This window comes from Aquarana catesbeiana, linkage group LG09 (genome assembly GCF_042186555.1).
Source record: "Aquarana catesbeiana isolate 2022-GZ linkage group LG09, ASM4218655v1, whole genome shotgun sequence".
Classification (NCBI taxonomy): Eukaryota; Metazoa; Chordata; class Amphibia; order Anura; family Ranidae; genus Aquarana; species Aquarana catesbeiana.
This window is the reverse complement of record NC_133332.1, coordinates 313,794,703-313,811,662: the sequence shown is the minus strand read 5'-3', so window position 1 is coordinate 313,811,662 and position 16,960 is coordinate 313,794,703. Positions and strand designations below refer to the sequence as shown.

General features: G+C 46.1%; 1 protein-coding gene across 3 annotated transcripts in view; it reads left to right on the top strand.

The window, feature by feature from the left end:
• Positions 1–16,960, top strand: part of ASTN2 (astrotactin 2) — a 384,099-nt gene that overhangs the window by 345,498 nt on the left and 21,641 nt on the right. For all 3 annotated transcript variants that reach the window (XM_073600690.1, XM_073600689.1, XM_073600692.1), the window contains 2 exons: positions 9,425–9,558; positions 15,530–15,678. In XM_073600690.1, coding sequence (XP_073456791.1) covers positions 9,425–9,558; positions 15,530–15,678 — 283 coding nt within the window. The remainder of the gene's footprint in view (positions 1–9,424; positions 9,559–15,529; positions 15,679–16,960) is intronic.

Sequence of the window (16,960 nt, the reverse complement as noted above, 5' to 3'; positions counted from 1 at the left end):
GGGCTTCCAATCGTGGTAGGATGGGCTTCCAATCGTGGTAGGATGGGCTTCCAATCGTGGTAGGATGGGCTTCCAATCATGATAGGATGGGCTTCCATTCGCGGTAGGATGGGCTTCCAATCGCAGTAGGATGGGCTTCCAATCGTGATAGGATGGGCTTCCAATCGTGGTAGGATGGGCTTCCAATCGTGGTAGGATGGGCTTCCAATCACGGTAGGATAGGCATCCAATCATGGTAGGATGGGCTTAAAATCGCGGTAGGATGGGCTTCCAATCGTGGTAAGATGGGCTTCCAATCATGATAGGATGGGCTTCCAATCGCGGTAGGATGGGCTTCCAATCGTGGTAGGATGGGCTTCCAATCGCTGTAGGATGGGCTTCCAATCGTGGTAGGACGGGCTTCCAATCGTGGTAGGATGGGCTTCCAATCGCGGTATGACGGGCTTCCAATCGCGGTATGACGGGCTTCCAATCGTGGTAGGATGGGCTTCCAATCGTGGTAGGACGGGCTTCCAATCGTGGTAGGACGGGCTTCCAATCGTGGTAGGACGGGCTTCCAATCGTGGTAGGACGGGCTTCCAATCGTGGTAGGACGGGCTTCCAATCGCGGTAGGACGGGCTTCCAATCGCGGTAGGACGGGCTTCCAATCGCGGTAGGACGGGCTTCCAATCACGGTAGGATGGGCTTCCAATCGCGGTAGGATGGGCTTCCAATCGCGGTAGAACGGGCTTCCAATCGTGGTAGGATGGGCTTCCAATCGTGATAGGATGGGCTTCCAATCGCGGTAGGATGGGCTTCCAATCGTGATAGGATGGGCTTCCAATCGCGGTAGGATAGGCTACCAATCGCGGTAGGATGGGCTTCCAATCGCGGTCGGAAGGGCTTCCAATCGTTGTAGGATGGGCTTCCAATCGTGGTAGGGTGGGCTTCCAATCGTGGTAGGATGGGCTTCCAATCGTGGTAGGATGGGCTTCCAATCATGATAGGATGGGCTTCCATTCGCGGTAGGATGGGCTTCCAATCGCAGTAGGATGGGCTTCCAATCGTGATAGGATGGGCTTCCAATCGTGGTAGGATGGGCTTCAAATCGTGATAGGATGGGCTTCCAATCGCGGTAGGATAGGCTACCAATCGCGGTAGGATGGGCTTCCAATCGTGGTAGGATGGGCTTCCAATCGTGGTAGGATGGGCTTCCAATCGTGGTAGGATGGGCTTCCAATCACGGTAGGATAGGCATCCAATCATGGTAGGATGGGCTTAAAATCGCGGTAGGATGGGCTTCCAATCGTGGTAAGATGGGCTTCCAATCATGATAGGATGGGCTTCCAATCGCGGTAGGATGGGCTTCCAATCGTGGTAGGATGGGCTTCCAATCGCTGTAGGATGGGCTTCCAATCGTGGTAGGACGGGCTTCCAATCGTGGTAGGATGGGCTTCCAATCGCGGTATGACGGGCTTCCAATCGCGGTATGACGGGCTTCCAATCGTGGTAGGATGGGCTTCCAATCGTGGTAGGATGGGCTTCCAATCGTGGTAGGACGGGCTTCCAATCGCGGTAGGACGGGCTTCCAATCGCGGTAGGACGGGCTTCCAATCGCGGTAGGACGGGCTTCCAATCACGGTAGGATGGGCTTCCAATCGCGGTAGGATGGGCTTCCAATCGCGGTAGAACGGGCTTCCAATCGTGGTAGGATGGGCTTCCAATCGTGGTAGGACAGGCTTCCAATCATGGTAGGATGGGCTTCCAATCGTGGTAGGAAGGGCTTCCAATCGTTGTAGGATGGGCTTCCAATCGTGGTAGGACGGGCTTCCAATCGTGATAGGATGGGCTTCCAATCGTGGTAGGACGGGCTTCCAATCGTGATAGGATGGGCTTCCAATCGTGATAGGATGGGCTTCCAATCGTGGTAGGATGGGCTTCCAATCGTGATAGGATAAGCTTCCAATCGCGGTAGGATAGGCTACCAATCGCGGTAGGATGGGCTTCCAATCGTGGTAGGATGGGCTTCCAATCGCGGTAGGATGGGCTTCCAATCGCGGTCGGAAGGGCTTCCTATCGTTGTAGGATGGGCTTCCAATCGTGGTAGGATGGGCTTCCAATCGTGGTAGGATGGGCTTCCAATCGTGGTAGGATGGGCTTCCAATCATGATAGGATGGGCTTCCATTCGCGGTAGGATGGGCTTCCAATCGCGGTAGGATGGGCTTCCAATCGTGATAGGATGGGCTTCCAATCGTGGTAGGATGGGCTTCAAATCGTGATAGGATGGGCTTCCAATCGCGGTAGGATAGGCTACCAATCGCGGTAGGATGGGCTTCCAATCGTGGTAGGATGGGCTTCCAATCGTGGTAGGATTGGCTTCCAATCGTGGTAGGATGGGCTTCCAATCACGGTAGGATAGGCATCCAATCGTGGTAGGATGGGCTTAAAATCGCGGTAGGATGGGCTTCCAATCGTGGTAAGATGGGCTTCCAATCATGATAGAATGGGCTTCCAATCGCGGTAGGATGGGCTTCCAATCGCGGTAGGATGGGCTTCCAATCGCGGTAGGATGGGCTTCCAATCGCTGTAGGATGGGCTTCCAATCGTGGTAGGACGGGCTTCCAATCGTGGTAGGATGGGCTTCCAATCGCGGTATGACGGGCTTCCAATCGCGGTATGACGGGCTTCCAATCGCGGTATGACGGGCTTCCAATCGCGGTATGACGGGCTTCCAATCGTGGTAGGATGGGCTTCCAATCGTGGTAGGACGGGCTTCCAATCGTGGTAGGACGGGCTTCCAATCGTGGTAGGACGGGCTTCCAATCGTTGTAGGACGGGCTTCCAATCGCGGTAGGACGGGCTTCCAATCGCGGTAGGACGGGCTTCCAATCACGGTAGGATGGGCTTCCAATCGCGGTAGGATGGGCTTCCAATCGCGGTAGGACGGGCTTCCAATCGTGGTAGGATGGGCTTCCAATCGTGGTAGGACAGGCTTCCATTCGTGGTAGGATGGGCTTCCAATCGTGGTAGGAAGGGCTTCCAATCGTTGTAGGATGGGCTTCCAATCGTGGTAGGACGGGTTTCCAATCGTGATAGGATGGGCTTCCAATCGTGGTAGGACGGGCTTCCAATCGTGATAGGATGGGCTTCCAATCGTGATAGGATGGGCTTCCAATTGTGGTAGGATGGGCTTCCAATCGTGATAGGATAAGCTTCCAATCGCGGTAGGATAGGCTACCAATCACGGTAGGATGGGCTTCCAATCGTGGTAGGATGGGCTTCCAATCGCGGTAGGATAGGCATCCAGTCGTGGTAGGATGGGCTTAAAATCGCGGTAGGATGGGCTTCCAATCATGATAGGATGGGCTTCCAATCGCGGTAGGATGGGCTTCCAATCGCGGTAGGATGGGCTTCCAATCGTGATAGGATGGGCTTCCAATCGCGGTACGATGGGCTTCCAATCGTGGTAGGATGGGCTTCCAATCGCGGTAGGATGGGCTTCCAATCGCTGTAGGATGGGCTTCCAATCATGATAGGATGGGCTTCCAATCGTGGTAGGATGGGCTTCCAATCGTGATAGGATGGGCTTCCAATCGTGGTAGGATGGGCTTCCAATCGCGGTATGACAGGCTTCCAATCGTGGTAGGACGAGCTTCCAATCGTGGTAGGACGGGCTTCCAATCGTGGTAGGACGGGCTTCCAATCGTGGTAGAACGGGCTTCCAATCGTGGTAGGATGGGCTTCCAATCGTGATAGGATGGGCTTCCAATCGCGGTAGGACGGGCTTCCAATCGTGATAAGATGGGCTCCCAATCGTGGTAGGATGGGCTTCCAATCGTGGTAGGATGGGCTTCCAATCGCGGTAGGATGGGCTTCCAATCACGGTAGGATGGGCTTCCAATCGTGTGGGACTCACTGGGATCACAGGAAGCCCATCTAACACCTTGGGCCTTAAAGTGGTTGTAAACCCTTATACTGACAAAAAAAAAGGGAAGGGTCCCCCAGGGGGCGGGGTTTCCAAGGCAGCAAGAAATTATGGGAATAACTCGATATTGAGTAAAAATGTAATAACTTTATTAGTGACAAAATGTATCAAAATGACAGTGAAGTTAAAATGTGAGCTCTGGTAACGGAAATAAAAATTCAATACAGTGAATGCAGACACAATAATACACAACATTCAATACGAATGATGCTGGTTGTGCATGAATACTGACGCGTTTCGGCCCAAAAAGGGCCTTCTTCAGAGGTTTGGTCTGCAGTGGAAAGAATTTTCATTTATTCATTGTATTTTGTAGCTAAAACATCGCACCCCCGACCCTTTTAGCCCCAAAGCGGTCTAAAGTGACCAAAATCGCACCCCCGGCCCTTTTAGCCCAAAAACGGTCCAAAATTTCAAAAATCGCACCCCCGGCCCTTTTATCTTAAAAATGGTTCAAAAAGACCAAAATCGCACCCCCTGCCCTTTTATATTGAAAATGATCCAAAAAGACCAAAATCGCACCCCCGGCCCTTTTAGCTTGAAATCGGTCCAAAATGACCAAGAATCGCACCCCCGGACCTTTTAGCCTAAAATTGGTCCAAAATTTAAAAAATCGCACCCCCGGCCCTTTTAGCCCAAAATCGATCCAAAATTATGAAAATCGCACCCCCGGCCCTTATAGCCCGAAATTGGTCCAAAATCAACAAAAATCGCACCCCCGGCCCTTTTATCTCTAAAAGGGTCCAAAAAGACCAAAATCGCACCCCCGACTCGTTTATCTCTAAAAGGGTCCAAAATCACCAAAAATCGCACCCCCGGCCCTTTTATCTGGAACTCGGTCCAAAATCAACAATAATTGCCCCCCCCCGGCCCTTTTATCTCTAAAAGGGTCCAAAATTACCAAAATCGCACCCCCGGCCCTTTTAGCTGGAAATTGGTCCAAAATTTCAAAAATCGCACCCCCGGCCCTTTTATCTTGAAAATGGTCCAAAAAGACAAAAATTGCACCCCCAGTCCTTTTGTCTCTAAAAGGGTCCAAAATGACCAAAAATCGCACCCCCGGCCCTTTTATCTCTAAAATGGTCCAAAATCTCCAAAAATCGCACCCCCGGCCCTTGTATCTTGAAAATGGTCCAAAATGACCAAAATCGCACCTCCGACCCTTTTATCCCAAAATCGGTCCAGAATCACAGAAAATCGCACCCCCGCCCCTTTTATCTCTACAAGGGTCCAAAATCGCCAAAAATCGCACCCCCGGCCCTTTTAACTCGAAAACGGTCCCAAATCGCCAAAAATCGCACCCCGGGCCATTTTAGCCCGAAAGCGTCCCAAATCGCCAAAAATCGCACCCCTGGCCCTTATATCTTGAAAATGGTCCAAAATTACCAAAATCGCACCCCCTTGCCCTTTTAGCCCGAAATTGGTCCAAAATCACCAAAAATCGTACCCCCGGCCCTTTTATCTCTAAAAGGGTCCAAAATGTCCAAAATCGCACCCCCGGCCCTTTTAGCCCAAAAGCGGTTCAAAATGACCAAAATCGCACCCCCAGCCCTTTTAGCCTAAATAAGGTCCAAAATGACCAAACTAATCCAGGGGGTAATAAATGTAAAGAGGAAAAGGATTGTCGCTGCTCCCAACCAGCCCAGGTGAATAAGCGATAACGATCGGCCTCATGTCTCCACCAAAAAACACACACCCTGTGTATTACCGCCTCTGGTTAAGCCCCAATGAGCGGGGCGATATGAATCAGGGTGTGTGGCTTGGTTGAGCCATGTAGGCCGATGCTCTTGATCGTTTATTCACCTGGGAGTAGCGGCAATCCTTTCCTTTTTTTACAGAACATCACCTTCATTGGCTCTGCCAAGTGTCTTTGGACCTGAAACTATAGAGCACCACCAGAAGGGAAGTCAGCTAGTCACACAGCTCAAGGAAGTCCTAGCCCCCTCAGGAGGAGCCATAGGGTTCCTACTGAACCCATGGCTGAGAATGGATGCTATAGAGCAGAGGGGTGTTAAACTCAATTTGATCGTGTACCACATTAGGACTGTGGTTGCCCTCAAAGGGGGTATCTGTAAGACCATGTAAATGTATCTACTGTACTTTTTATGGACTCTCAGCCAACTTAGAGCACAAGAGGGGGTCAACTGTCTAAGGCTCCTTAGGCTTGTCTGTACTGACAAGGCTCCTGAAGTACCTTCTGGTCTTCTCTCTCCATGATACCAGACTAGATGCCCTGTAGACTTTCCCAATGTCGGCTACATGGCAGCACGTGCCAGGGGAGGCAGTAGCCTCTCCCCTGACTGGTGCAATCCTCTTCTAGTAAAGACCAGGACCTCATGTGCTCCCCGAATATAAATACAGACACCCAGCATGCCTAGGGGCACCTCCCTTTCCAATTGGCTGCAGTGGCGTCTCCAGCTTTCATATTTAGGGGGGGCACATGGGGGAACAAAGACATATATATCTCCTGGGGCCCTTTACTACGATCCCACAACGGGCCCTTTCACATGTTCTGCAGTGAGCTCCCTTCCTACTGTATTGGGCCCCCCCCCCCAGGGTGGCAGAAAACAAGAGATATATGTCACCAGCATACCAAGAAAATATAAGGGTCCAAAGCAGTGGGAGAGCTATCAGGGTTGCAAAGGTTGTCTTGCCACCGGGCCCTGGTGTTCTGCCACTGTGGGTTCAGCATAATGTTGGGGGGTCAGGGCCCCCTCTGCCTCCCCCCCTAGTGACGCCATTGTGTCCTAACAGCCTAAGAAGTTTCTGAGCTATATTTTGAGACTAGGCAGATGAGCAACATGAATATAGATGCGGCAACAGCCAATTTTACCCACTAATGGTGATAATACCTTTAAAATCTATTATATTATATGAATACTCAGTGCTGGGACAAGGGGTGGGGCCCTGGGGATTGTGGTGTCATGTGAGGTGGGGGGGGCACCACAAGGAGAATGGGGGGAGGGGATTTGTGTTAGGAGGAGGTAATTGGGAGGTAAGTATCGTACTAGGAAGGCAAATTCGGGTAGGTGTGCTAGAAGTGGTGATTTGGGGGATCCGTGTTGGGAGGGTGGATTTGGGGGGGCTGTGCTAGAAAAGGTGATATGGTAGAGGGGAAAGGGATTTGTGCTAGGAGGGGATTTTTTATTGGTGGGGGGATTTGGGCTAGAATGGGGAATTGGAGGAGGGGAATTTGTGCTGAGGGGAGATTTGGAATGGGCGGTGGGGAGAAATTGTGCTCAGAGAGGACATTTAAGGGGTTTGTGCTAAGATGGGGGACATTTTTGGGGGGTGATGTGTGCTGAGGGCATATGTAGAGAGAGGATTTCAGCTGGGGAGGATGGGGGAGGGCCAAGATTTGTGCTGGGAAGAAGGGAATTTCAGTAGGGGGGTGGAATTGTGCTGTGAGGAGGATGAATTTATGCTTTGGGGGTAAGCATACAGATTAGTGCTTGATTTTTATGGGGTGGGGGATCTTTGCTGACCTCAGTCTGGTTCTATGGTACCTCATGTGGTCACACATAAGCCTGATATTTGACATCACTGGGATGGTTGCCAAGTATCAACATTGAGTATTCATATAATATAGGAGATTTTAAAGGTGTTATCACCAATTCCCAACATGTTTCGCCCATCGGGCTTCATCAGGGGCATATTACTCGCTAATAGTAATAACACCTTTAAAATCTCCTATATTATATGAATACTCAAAGTTGATATTTAGTAACCTTCCCGGTGATGTCAAATGGCAAGCTTACATGTGAGCACAGGAGGTACCATAGAACCAGACTGAGGTCAATATAATATCTAATGCCAAAGGAAAACACACATGGGGGCGCTTGGTCCTCATAAGCAGACTGAAGCCAGATTGTACAAAACTATATGTGTGAAAACAGCACCCACGTGGCCTGGAGCACCATCACTGGGATGGTTACCAAGTATCAACATTGAGTATTCATATAATTTAGGAGATTTTAAAGGCATTATCACCCATTCCCAACATGTTTCGCCCATCGGGCTTCATCAGGGGATGTATTACTCGCTAATAGTAAAAACACCTTTAAAATCTCCTATATTATATGAATACTCAGTGTGGATTTTTAGTAACCAATGGCAAGCTTACGTGTGAGCACAGGAGGTACCATAGAACCAGACTGAGGTCAATATAATATCTAATGCCAAAGGAAAACACACACAGGGGCGCTTGGCCCTCACAAGGAGACTCAAGCCAGATTGTACAAAACTATATGCATCTGTGTGTGTAAACAGCGCCCACGTGGCCAGAGCACCATCACTGGGATGGTTACCAAGTATCAACATTGAGTATTCATATAATATAGGAGATTTTAAAGGCGTTATCACCAATTCCCAACATGTTTCGTCTAACCGGGCTTCATCAGGGGACGTATTACTTGCTAATGGTAATAACACCTTTAAAATCTCCTAGAATATTTAAATACTCAATGTTGATATTTAGTAACCACCCCAGTGATGTCAAATGGCAAGCTTACATGTGAGCACAGGAGGTACCATAGAACCAGACTGAGATCAATATAATATCTAATGCCAAAGGAAAACACACACAGGGGCGCTTGGCCCTCACAAGGAGACTCAAGCCAGATTGTACAAAACTATATGCATCTGTGTGTGTGTGTGTGTGTTTGTGTGTGTGTAAACAGCGCCCACGTGGCCAGAGCACCATCACTGGGATGGTTACCAAGTATCAACATTGAGTATTCATATAATACAGGAGATTTTAAAGGCGTTATCACCAATTCCCAACATGTTTCGCCCATCGGGCTTTATCGGGGGGACGTATTACTCGCTAATAGTAATAACATCTTTAAAATCTCCTATATTATATGAATACTCAATGTTGATATTTAGTAACCCTCCCAGTGATGTCAAATGGCAAGCTTACGCGTGAGCACAGGAGGTACCATAGAACCAGACTGAGGTCAATATAATATCTAATGCCAAGGGAAAACACACATGGGGGCGCTTGGTCCTCCCAAGGGGACTGAAGCCAGATTGTACAAAATGATATGCATCTGTGTGTGTGTAAACAGCGTCCACGTGGCCAGAGCACCATCACTGGGATGGTTACCAAGTATCAACATTGAGTATTCATATAATATAGGTGTTATCACATTAGTGGGTAATATGTTCTCCTGAGTAAGCCCGATGGGCAAAACATGTTGGGATTTGTCACTGTGATACTGCAATGGAACAAAGGATAACAAGTTATATGTTAAGACAATATATGTTTTATGTGGACATGTTTCAATAAAGGATGAATTTTAATGAAGTTTATATGTAGCAATTCAAAAGCCCCAATATTCTTTTCTTCCGAATTCTGACACCTTTAAATGCATATTTGTGAGCAGGACGTGTTTAATGATGTGAATGTACCAACATTTTTTTTTTAAAGTATCATATTGATGTTTTTACCTTTTTGCAGGTGTTCAAAAATGCATTTATGAGCTTATACTGGTGTACCGGGAAAGGAGAAGTCATCGACGATTGGTGTCGGTGTGACCTTACTGCCTTTGATGAGAATGGATTGCCCAACTGCAGTCCACTTCCCCCACCCGTGTAAGGAACTCTTACTGGAATGTATAAGTTCAATCAGAAACCGCGCTGCAATCTGAAGATATCTCAACGCACCAGAAAACACTGTTTTAACTTCTACCAAAGCTGTCCATTTGTAGGCAGGTGCAGTCTATATTTTCCACTGCAGGTGGCCCTCGTCAATACAGATGGAGGAGGAAGTTGAGGGGAACCTAGTTCCTCTAGAGTTTCTCACACACGGGGAGGCAGCTATCTGATTGAATCCTGGCACCCCATGTGACTTTGGTGGCCATCTTGGGTCAAGCAGAGTCTATTTCAAAAACCCTGGCTATATATACATTGCATCCGGAAAGAATTCACAGCGCTTCACTTTTTCCACATTTTGTTATGTTACAGCCTGATTCCAAAATGGATTAAATTAATTATTTTCCTCAAAATTCTGCAAACAATACCCCATAATGACAACGTGAAAATCGTTTTTTTTAAATATTTGCAAATTTATTAAAAATGAAAAACAAAAAAAAATCCCATGTACATAAGCATCACAGCCTTTGCCATGACACTCAGAATTGAGCTCAGGTGCCTCCTGTTTCAACTGATCATCCTTGAGCTGTTTCTACAACTTGATTGGAGTCCACCTGTGGTAAATTCAGTTGATTGGACATGATTTGGAAAGGCACACACCTGTCTATATAAGGTCCCACAGGTAAAAGTGCATGTCAGAGCACAAACCAAGCCATGAAGTCCAAGTAAGACCTCCGAGACAGGATTGTATGGAGGCACAGAACTGGGGAAGGGTACAGACAAATGTCTGCAGCCTTGAAGGTCCCAATGAGCACAGTGGCCTTCATCATCTTTAAATGGAAGAAGTTTGGAACCACCAGGACTCTTCCTAGAGCAGGCCTGATGGTCACTCTGATAGGGCTCCAGTATATATCTGTGGAGAAAAGAGAACCTTCCAGAAGAACAACCATCTCTGCAGCACTCCAACATACAGGCCTGACAGAAGACACTCCTCGGTAAAAGGCACATGACAGCCCACCTGGAGTTTGCCAAAAGACCTGAAGGACTCTCAGACCATGGGAAACAAAATGCTGATGAAACAAAGACTGAACTCTTTGGCCTGAACGGCAACCGTCATGTCTGGAGGAAACCGGGCACCGTTTATCACCTGGCCAATACCATCCCTACAGTGAAGCATGGTGGTGGCAGCATCATGCTGTGGGGATGTTTTTCAGTGGCAGGAACTTGGAGACTAGTCAAAATTGAGGGAAAGATGAATGCAGCAATGGCCAGAGAAATCCTTGATGAAAACCTGCTCCAGAGAGAGCTCCGGACCTTAGACTGAGGCGAAGGTTCATCTTCCAACAGGACAACGACCCTAAACACACAGCCAAGAGAACAAAGGCTACGGGACAACTCTGTGAATGTCCTTGAGTGGCCCAGCCAGAGCCCAGACTTGAACCTGATTGGAACATCTCTGGAGAGATCTGAAAATGGCTGTGCACCGACGCTCCCTATCCAACCTGATGGAGCTTGAGAGGTCCTGCAAAGAAGAATGGGAGAAACTGCCCAAAAATAGGTGTGCCAGGCTTGTAGCATCATACTCAAAAAGACTTGAGGATGTAATTGGTGCCAAAGGGGCTTTACCAAAGCATTGAGCAAAGGCTGTGATACTTATGTACATGGGAGGAACCTGTGATACTTATGTACATGGGAGGAGTCTGTGATACTTATGTACATGGGAGGAGTCTGTGATACTTATGTATATGGGAGGAGCCTGTGATACTTATGTACATGGGAGGAGCCTGTGATACTTATGTACAGGGGAGGAGCCTGTGATACTTATGGACTTGGGAGGAGCCTGTGATAATTATGTACTTGGGAGGAGCCTGTGATACATATGTACATGGGAGGAGTCTGCGATACATATGTACATGGGAGGAGCCTGTGATACTTATGTACAGGGGAGGAGCCTGTGATACTTATGTACATGGTAGGAGCCTGTGATACTTATGTACATGGGAGGAGTCTGTGATACATATGGACATGGGAGGAGCCTGTGATAATTATGTACATGGGAGGAGCCTGTGATACTTATGGACATGGGAGGAGCCTGTGATACTTATGGACATGGGAGGAGCCTGTGATACTTATGTACACGGGAGGAGCCTGTGATACTTTTGTACATGGGAGGAGCCTGTGATACTTATGTACATGGGAGGAGTCTGTGATACTTATGGACATAGGAGGAGCCTGTGATAATTATGTACATGGGAGGAGCCTGTGATACATATGTACATGGGAGGAGTCTGTGCTACATATGTACATGGGAGGAGCCTGTGATACTTATGTACATTGGATTTTTTTCGTTGTTTATTTTTAATAAATTTGCAAAGATTTCAAACTTCTTTCACATTGTCATTATGGGGTATTGTTTGTAGAATTTTGAGGAAAATAATGAATTTAATCCATTTTAGAATAAGGTTGTAACATAACAAAATGTGGAAAAAGTGGAAGGCTGTGAATATTTTCCGGATGCACTGTATATAGCATGTATATTACAGAGTTGTCAGTCTATACTAAAAAATAAATAAAAAATAAATAAAAAAAAATTAAAAATTTAAAAAAAAGCTGTTCAAAATTGTATATATTACAGATTTGTCAGTCTATACTAAAAAAAATTAAAAAAAAATTAAAAATCAGCTGTTAAAAAGTATGTATATTACAGGTTTGTCAGTCTATACTAAATAAATAAATAAATAAATAAATAAATAAAATAAAAAATGAAAAAAGCTGTTAAAAAGGATGTATATTACAGATTTATCAGTCTATACTAAAAAAAAAAAATAAAATTTAAAAAAAGCTGTTAAAAAGTATGTATATTACAGATTTATCAGTCTATACTAAAAAAAAAAAAAAAAAAAAAGCTGTTAAAAAGTATGTATATTACAGATTTGTCAGTCTATACTAATTTTTATTTATTTTTTTTTAATTAATAAAAAAAAAAAAAAAAAATCTGTTAAAAAGTGTATCAAAAGAGAGCCGTATATGTTCGTAAAAAAAAAAAATATGCATAAGAGCTTTATAGGTTTGCAAATTAGTCACAGAGTTATTGTCAATTTAACCAACACATGCTGATGCAGCTAAATCTGCAGACGGCATTTAGGCATCATTGATCTCGGGTCACAAAAGGGTCCAGGCTGAATATTTAAATGCCTGGTCCTCTATGAGCCTTATCCTCCTCCTGATAGGTAATTGTCAACGGTGTGAGCATCCTAATATTAATATATATAAAAAAAATAATATTTTGTATCAGTTTTTTTTTTTCTGTGCTCTAAGCCTCTCATCATAGTAAAAATGCTTTGAAACTCATAAGATCAGGTTATACATGCAATATATCTGCTGACAATGATTTGAAGTTTGGGTTAGCGAGTTATTATCATTTTTAATTAAAGAATAAGTCGTACTCTGCTTCCCGAACGGAAAATTCTCAGACTTGACATTTACCTATTGCATCTGTATTCCAAGCCTTCCTTCCATCACACCCTGCCCTTTACACTGTAATATCTTCTACATCATCGAAATGCCGAATTTTCGGATTTGCTGATCGTCTTTCTGCTTAATCCAAGCAACAAAAATGGTAGCGTTCATTAACCCCCCCCCCCCAATAATATAGTGTGAATTTTCAGAGGAATAGATGCAATATAAACAAATGAAAGTAACACAAAAGTGGACATAACTTTTTTATTAACTTACATACTGTAGGTCCCTCAAACTTGACATGGTTGGTAGAGTAACTCTCCCTCTGCAGTAACTCTTCTTCTTCTTTAGTTGCTCCTCTTCTTCTTCTTTAGTTGCTCCCCTTCTTCTTCTTTAGTTGCTCCCCTTCTTCTTCTTTAGTTGCTCCCCTTCTTCTTTAGTTGCTCCTCTTCTTCTTCTTTAGTCGCTCCCCTTCTTCTTCTTTAGTTGCTCCTCTTCTTCTTCTTTAGTCGCTCCCCTTCTTCTTCTTTAGTCGCTAATCTTCTTCTTCTTTAGTCGCTCCCCTTTTTCTTCTTTAGTCGCTCCTCTTCTTCTTCTTTAGTCGCTCCCCTTCTTCTTCTTTAGTTGCTCCTCTTCTTCTTCTTTAGTCGCTCCCCTTCTTCTTCTTTAGTCGCTCCTCTTCTTCTTCTTCAGTCGCTCCCCTTCTTTTTCTTTAGTCGCTCCCCTTCTTCTTCTTTAGTCGCTCCCCTTCTTCTTCTTTAGTTGCTCCTCTTCTTCTTCTTTAGTTGCTCCCCTTCTTCTTCTTTAGTTGCTCCCCTTCTTCTTCTTTAGTCGCTCCTCTTCTTCTTCTTTAGTCGCTCCCCTTCTTCTTCTTTAGTCGCTCCCCTTCTTCTTCTTTAGTCGCTCCTCTCCTTCTTCTTTAGTCGCTCCCCTTCTTCTTCTTTAGTCGCTCCCCTTCTTCTTCTTTAGTCGCTCCCCTTCTTCTTCTTTAGTCGCTCCTCTTCTTCTTTAGTCGCTCCTCTTCTTCTTCTTTAGTCGCTCCTCTTCTTCTTCTTTAGTCGCTCCTCTTCTTCTTCTTTAGTCGCTCCTCTTCTTCTTTCTCATTGCAGGTAAATAATGGATTCCAAGCAGAAGAAACATGCCGTCCCTGAGTTCTCATGAAGGAGGGTTGCAGGCTCTCCGACATCCACAGAAGGCTACAGAGTGCATACGGAGATGACACCATTGAGAAGAGTCACCAAAGACAAGACATTGTTCTTCTCATCTCGTATCTCATCATCTCCGTAGACATTCTGCAGATTTCTGTAACTGTTGGACAGTCTACAACTCTTCTTCATCAAGAACTCAATGATGGCACATTGCTTCTGCTTGGAATCCATTATTTATCTTCAATGAAAAAGAAGAAGCATTACTATAGATCAGGGGTCTCCAAACTTTCTAAACAAAGGGCCAGTTTACTGTCCTTTAGGCTTTTTTTTGGGGGGGGGGGGCAGACTATAGCCGGTGGGAGAAGAAAATGCCCCATTATTGGTTTTATTAGGAGGAATCGAGACACATCATTAGTGGCAGTGGGAGGAATAGTGCCCCATCATTGCAGTCAGTGGGAGGAATAGTGTCCCATCATTGGTATCAGTGAGAGGAATAGTGTCCCATCATTGGTATCAGTGGGAGGAACAGTGTCCCATCATTGGTGTCAGCGGGTGAAATGGTGCCCCATCATTGGTATCAGTGGGACAGTGGGAGGAATAGTGTCCCATCATTGGTATCAGTGTGAGGAATAGTGCCCCATCATTGGTGTCAGTGGGAGGAATAGTGCCCCATCATTGGTGTCAGTGGGAGGAATAGTGCTCCATCATTGGTGTCAATGGAAGGAATAGTGCCCTATCATTGGTGTCAGTAGGGGGAACAGTGCCCCATCATTGGTATCAGTGGGAGGAATAGTGCCCCATCATTGGTGTCAGTGGTAGGAATAGTGCCCCATCATTGGTGTCAGTGGAAGGAATAGTGCCCTATCATTGGTGTCAGTAGGGGGAATAGTGCCCCATCATTGGTATCAGTGGGAGGAATAGTGCCCCATCATTGGTGTCAGTGGGAGGAATAGTGTCCCATCATTCGTATCAGTAGGAGGAATAGTGCCCCATCATTGGCATCGATGGGAGGAATAGTGCCCCATCATTGGTATCAGTGGGAGGAATGGTGCCCCATCATTGGTATCAGTGGGAGGAATAGTGTTCCACCAATGGTATCAGTGGAAGGAATAGTGCCCCATCATTGGTGTTAGGGATTGGAATGGCGCCCCATCATTGGTGTCAATAGATGGAATGGTGTCTCAAGGGCTGGATAAAGGCAACCAAGGGCCACAGACCATTGCTATAGAAGAAGAGTTACTCTACCAATATGTGGAATTTGACCGACCTATGTAAGCCCATGAGAAAGTTCTGGACACGTTTGCATTACTTTCTGTATAGCCCTTGTATTAAGCCTTCTTTTTCTTTTTCTGTTGGCTGTGTAGGTTTCGCCTTTCTCCCAATATGGAGCCTTCAAGCAACGTGGTGGCTCTCGAATGGCTGGATGTTCAAGCAGCTATAGGAACCAAAGTTTCAGATTATATCCTCCACCATAAGAAAGTAGACGAGTACACGGACACGGAGCTGTACACGGGTAAGATGATCACTGGTGGTGTTAATGCTATACATTTGTTCATGGCTTACAAAGAGTGCTGGGACTTTGGTACCCAAAGTAGAGCAAGCAAAGTGCCCCCCGTCCCACAAGCTGAGTCAGATGAATATAAAATCATACAATACAGCGCTCGCAAATATAATCTGTGATCTCAAAATATAAGAAAGAAATATGTTGCAGCTGCAGAGTGAAAGTGCTGTACTTTTAGTATTATATAACCAAGTGAACTGCGCTAGCAACTGTGAAAAAACTAAACATATGCAAAAACTCAAAAAATATATATATAGTAACACATTGATAGTGCATAGAAAGGGTGTTGTAAAAAACTGGGCATACACCCTGCAAACCTAGCCCAACAATTAATGGGAATATGCTGGGCTATACTACCAGAAACCCTACATATGCATGTGAAAAATCAATTAATGTGCATAATAAATAACAGAAATAAGCTAAAAACGATCCGCTCAAGGAATTGTAGATTAATGCAAACATAAAATGTCAATAATAGGAAGAACGTGGCTGATGGTAAAGACCCCCTTCATAGGAAGGCAATGAGCAGGCTTCCAGCTCTCACATCCTTAGAAACAAACAGGGCTGATAATGTAACGAAGCAGAGATTGCTTGGAGGGGACCACAACACACGTTCCACCGGAGGAGAAAAAGAAAAGCATATAGCATAAAACCCTATGTCACCAAGGGTCACCTGCGCAAAAAATGCGCTACTCACGAGACCGGTAGAAAAAACAGGCATTCAGATGTTATGGTCGGTTCGCCGCTCTCCGGTGTGCGTTCCACCGCCAAGGAAGTGATGTCACTGGTATCAGATCAGATGGACGTGGACAGGATGTTGCGTCGACGCGTTTCGCCCCTCCCCCAGGGCGTTATCAAAGAGTCTTTGATAACGCCCTGGGGGAGGGGCGAAACGCGTCGACGCAACATCCTGTCCACGTCCATCTGATCTGATACCAGTGACATCACTTCCTTGGCGGTGGAACGCACGCCGGAGAGCGGCGAACCGACCATAACATCTGAATGCCTGTTTTTTCTACCGGTCTCGTGAGTAGCGCATTTTTTGCGCAGGTGACCCTTGGTGACATAGGGTTTTATGCTATATGCTTTTCTTTTTCTCCTCCGGTGGAACGTGTGTTGTGGTCCCCTCCAAGCAATCTCTGCTTCGTTACATTATCAGCCCTGTTTGTTTCTAAGGATGTGAGAGCTGGAAGCCTGCTCATTGCCTTCCTATGAAGGGGGTCTTTACCATCAG